At 35.1% G+C, this 4,706-nt stretch overlaps 1 protein-coding gene across 1 annotated transcript in view; it reads right to left on the minus strand.

Moving 5' to 3' along the window:
- DCAF10 (DDB1 and CUL4 associated factor 10) overlaps window positions 1–4,706 on the minus strand; it is a 52,757-nt gene that overhangs the window by 18,301 nt on the left and 29,750 nt on the right. Inside the window, exon 3 of the mRNA XM_012655812.1 lies at window positions 3,267–3,464. Within this exon, the coding sequence (XP_012511266.1) occupies window positions 3,267–3,464 (198 nt within the window). The remainder of the gene's footprint in view (window positions 1–3,266; window positions 3,465–4,706) is intronic.

Genomic DNA, 4,706 nt, shown 5'->3' on the forward strand with positions numbered 1-4,706 from the left:
GAACTCCTGAGCTCAAACAATCCGCCTGCCTCGGCCTCCCAGAGTGCTAGGATTACAGGCGTGAGCCACCGCGCCCGGCCTGTAGATAAGTTTTGATTGATTTTTTTTCTAGTTCTTTAATGGCTATGGCAGAGGTGATATTCAGAATATTTAAATAACCAGAATTGCATGAACACTAGCTAGTCTGAATAGGTATGGATGGCTATGCTGGAACAGGGTCTTGGAATTGCCCTATTGTGTAAGGGAGACTTTAGCTAATGCATCCTGGGGAGATCTTGAGGGAGGTATCCCTAGAAGAGGGGCCTAGGCAGACAGAGGGTGTCAGGGGATAACACAGGGCAGTGGCTGTTTACCAATTAGCATGGAAGAAGTTCAATCTTTTAACAGTTACTTTAGCTAAACCAGTCCATATTAGTTAAACGTCAGTCTCAGTAATTGGTCTATTTCAGGTTTTCTATTTCTTACTTGGTCAGTTTTGCGAAGGTGCATTTTTTAAGTAAACTGTCTATTTCATCAAAGTTTTCAAGTATATTGGCCTAAAGCTGATCTTATCATCTTATTCTCTATTTTTTATGTCTCATTTTTCATTGCTAATATTATTTATATATGTCCTCTCTCTTTTTTTTCTTGATGAATCTTACCAGAGAATTGCCTTTTTCAAAGAGCAGGCTCTAAAAAATCCTTTATTGTATTTTCATTTTCAATTTCATTAATTTTGTGCTTTTATATTTATAATTTCCATACATCTACTTTCAATGGGTTTACTTTTTTATTTTCCAGTTTTTTGAGTACAATGCTTAGTTCATCAATTCATTAGTCTATCGTCTGATTTCACTATGATTTCTTTTTTGATGCATGAATTACTTAAAAGTGAGTTTGTAAGTCTCTAAACATGTGAATTTTTAATCACCTATGTTAACTAAATGGTACTGAGGTCAGGGAAAATGGTTTGTGTGATAACAGTTCTTGGATATCAGTTAAAACCTACTTTGTACTTCAGTACATGCTCAACTTTTTGTACCTGTTCTAAGTTTGCTCCAGAGGATGTATTCACTGTTTGCTGGGAGCAGAATTCTACATATGTGTAATACGTGAAGCTTATTAATATTTAAATCTTCCATAGCCTTACTCATTTTTTATCTATCATATCAATTAGTAAATGAGAGAATGCTATTAATATTTTCCACCAAGATGGGTATTTCTCACTTTTTTCTTATAATTCTGTACATTTCTGCTTTGGGGGTATGTTTCCAGGTACATACAAGCTAAGAATTCTTTTATATTCTAGTGAAATGAACTTTTTAATATAGTGCCTTTTTATCAACAATAATATTTTGCCTTAAGCTCTATTTTGTTTGCTATTAATGTAGCTATAATTTTTTAATTTGATGTGTATCTATTTGCTATTTTTTTTCCAACCTTTTACTTTCAACTCTTTTAGGTTTATATGTTTTAGCTGGGTCCCTCACAAAGGAAATACAGTTTGGTTTTATTTTTTAATCCAATCTAATACTATCTATATTTTACTTAGCTAGTTTAGTCCATATATGTTTATCATGATTATTGATATCTGGATTGATGTTTAGGTTATTTGACTACCACATTTTTGTGTCTCCTAATTTACCTGTTTATGTTTTAAATGATTCTTTTTTTCCTCCCCTTCTCTGCTTTTATTAGATTGATCATGTTTTATTAGCTTCTTACCCTTCTACTAATTTGGAAGTTATCATTTATATTCCTATTTAAATTCTATTTCTAAATTTTAAGAAACAAATTTATTTCTAAATTTTAGCAGGTATGCCTTAGTCTAATCAATAGTTCTACCCTCCATTCAAACAATATGTGTAGCTAGAAATCTCAAATAGACCCTCTCTTATATATATGACCCTCTCTATATATATGATCTCTCAGAAGAATATTCAGAAATGATCCTGATATGTTATTGTATTATCATTTCGCCATACCTAGTAACAGGCATATTTTAATTATTTCTCAAACATCCACTCTTTAATTAATCAATTTCTTTTTTTAAAAAACAATCAATTTATTTGTTTGTTTGTTTGTTTTTGAGACAGAGTCTCACTCTCTTGCCTGGGGCGAGTGCCGTGGCGTCAGCCTAGCTCACAGCAACCTCAAACTCCTGGGCTCAAGCAATCCTTCTGCCTCAGCCTCCCGAGTAGCTCGGACTACAGGCATGAGCCACTATGCCCGGCTAGTTTTTTCTATATATCTATTTTTAGTTGTCCAGATCATTTCTTTCTACTTTTTAGTAGAGACGGGGTCTCGCTCTTGCTCAGGCTGGTCTCGAACTCCTGACCTTGAGCGATCCACCCGCCTTGGCCTCCCAGAATGCTAGGATTACAGGCGTGAGCCACCACGCCCGGCCAATCAATTTATTTTTAAGGAGACATTTTATTGAAATGTTTCACAACAGAGGCTTAACTGGCATTTCAGGTGGGACAACTGGTCCACTATGCAAACTGTCCTGTAGTACAGCATGTTTAGAAACTCTGGTCCTTGCCGACTAAATTCCCCCTTTCTTCCCCCACAGTGACAACCAAAATTGCCCCATATATTATTTCCAAACAGTCCCTTTCAGATGAGTACCACTCCAAATGAGAACCACTCTTTTAGTGCAAGTACAAAAATTACAAACTAAATAGATTTAGAATTAAAGGAACAAAGAGGGAGAAACATTTCAGTTTCACAGAAGAAATGATAAAAACATTTTTCCTTAAATTCAGGAAACTCATTTTATAAACCAGTTTTAATCATTAACTATATTACTTGGTCTCCTTCCCATATAATTTTCTCCAAAAAAATTATGTTTTTTTGAGATGGGGTCTTGCTGTATCACTCAGGCTGGCCTTGAACTGCTGGGCTCAAGTGATCCTTCTGCCTCAGCCTCCCAGTAGCTGGGACTACAGGCCCGAGACACCACACTTTGCTAATTTTTAAAATTTTTTTAGAGATGGGAGTCTCACTATGCTTCCCAGACTGGTCTCAAACTTCCTGGCCTCAAGCAATCCTCCCACCTCAGTCTCCCCAGTAGCTGAGACTACAGGCTTCAGCTGCTATACCCAGCTCCAAAATTCTCAGTTGCAATATCTGACTAAGTGCAAGTAATAAAAGGTAGAATCACCTTTTGATTGTTTTTCCTAAAGTGAGTTTCTTTCTCAAGGCTAGGACAGAACACTGAATTTGTTCACTATCTTAAAAAAGAATGTTTTTGTTCACGATCCTAACATGGTCTCCTAGTCACAAACCTGTTAGTGTCCCAAATAATGACATTTCCATCAAATCCTGATGTTACTAAGAGTCTTGTATTAGTATCATATTCGATGTTCTTCACCCAGCTAGTGTGGCCATGTAAAGTGCATACTTTGGTGTTCAGTTTTCTCAGATCCCACAGTGCTATTGTAGTGTCATCAGAGCAGGTAGCGAACAGCCGGTTATCAAGAAATCTATAAAAGCAAAAAAAAAAAAAAAAAACAAAAACCACAAAACTGGTTTATTTGAAGGCAACTTGATTTGAGAAACAGTCTCAATATTATCTAATCAAGAAAGAAAAAAAAAGAGGGATACAAACTCACTGTATAAACCCAGTGATTCTGATATACTATAAACAGTAAGCATAATTCATATTATCACAGGGCCAGGATACTCTGATTTAATGACAGCCACATTGTAATTTGATCCATTTGCTTTAAATTACTGATTTTTATTTGGAACTGGAAATGGGAGTGTTTGTAAAACAGTGATGGAGGGAAAGAAAGGAACTTTAGAATCTGTATAGGAAACAAAAATGATATGAGAGAACTTAATAGGAGATATGGGAGATTTTGAAGACTTGATTACTGAGAGGGACACATTAAGCATCCCTTCAAAATCGTGAGAAATATTTACTCTGCTACAAGTAATATCTCTTTCTATTTAGAACACGTTTATGTACAAAAATTGCTATACAAATTGCCATCATTTTTAATCTATTAACTCAAAGGCATTCCCCAAATAATATCACTTAACAACATTTTATTAGGACCAGTCAAGATTATAAAATAGATTTAAAATATTCTATAATTCAGACTTTTTATTATTTTACACTAATTTCTCAGTCCTCAGTGAGAATATATTTTATATAAATACTTAGAAAATAACAAACAGACCATTGACACTTGAATTTCTGTTGAATTAACATTAGGATGCTTTCTCTAACGATATCCTGTTATATATAACTTCCTAATCTCTTGCAGAAAAAATGAATTCTGCAGCTTCTTTCAGGACAAAATTATACATAATTCTTGTCAGAAATCAACCTCAATATCCACAAACATCAAAACGACCTTCCTGAAACTTATGGTTTTAAAATTCCAGGCCTTCATACAGGCTGTTTCTGCTACCTAAAACCACCATCCCCCGGCCCCATGATCTGGCTAATTCTTGCTTTCTTTTTAATACAGTCACACATGGCTTAAAGATGGGATACATTCTGAGAAATGCATGGTTGGGTGATTTCGTTGTTGTGTGAATATCATACAGTGTACTTACACAAACCTAGATGGTATAGCCTACAACCCACCTATGCTTTACGGTATAGCCTATTGCTTCTAGGCTACAAACCTGTACAAAATGTTACTGCACTGAATACTGTGGGCAATTGTATATACTGTAGGCAGTGGTATTTGTATATCTAAACATATGTAAAC

This window comes from Propithecus coquereli, unplaced genomic scaffold (genome assembly GCF_000956105.1).
Source record: "Propithecus coquereli isolate 6110/MARCELLA unplaced genomic scaffold, Pcoq_1.0 Scaffold114, whole genome shotgun sequence".
Classification (NCBI taxonomy): domain Eukaryota; kingdom Metazoa; phylum Chordata; class Mammalia; order Primates; family Indriidae; genus Propithecus; species Propithecus coquereli.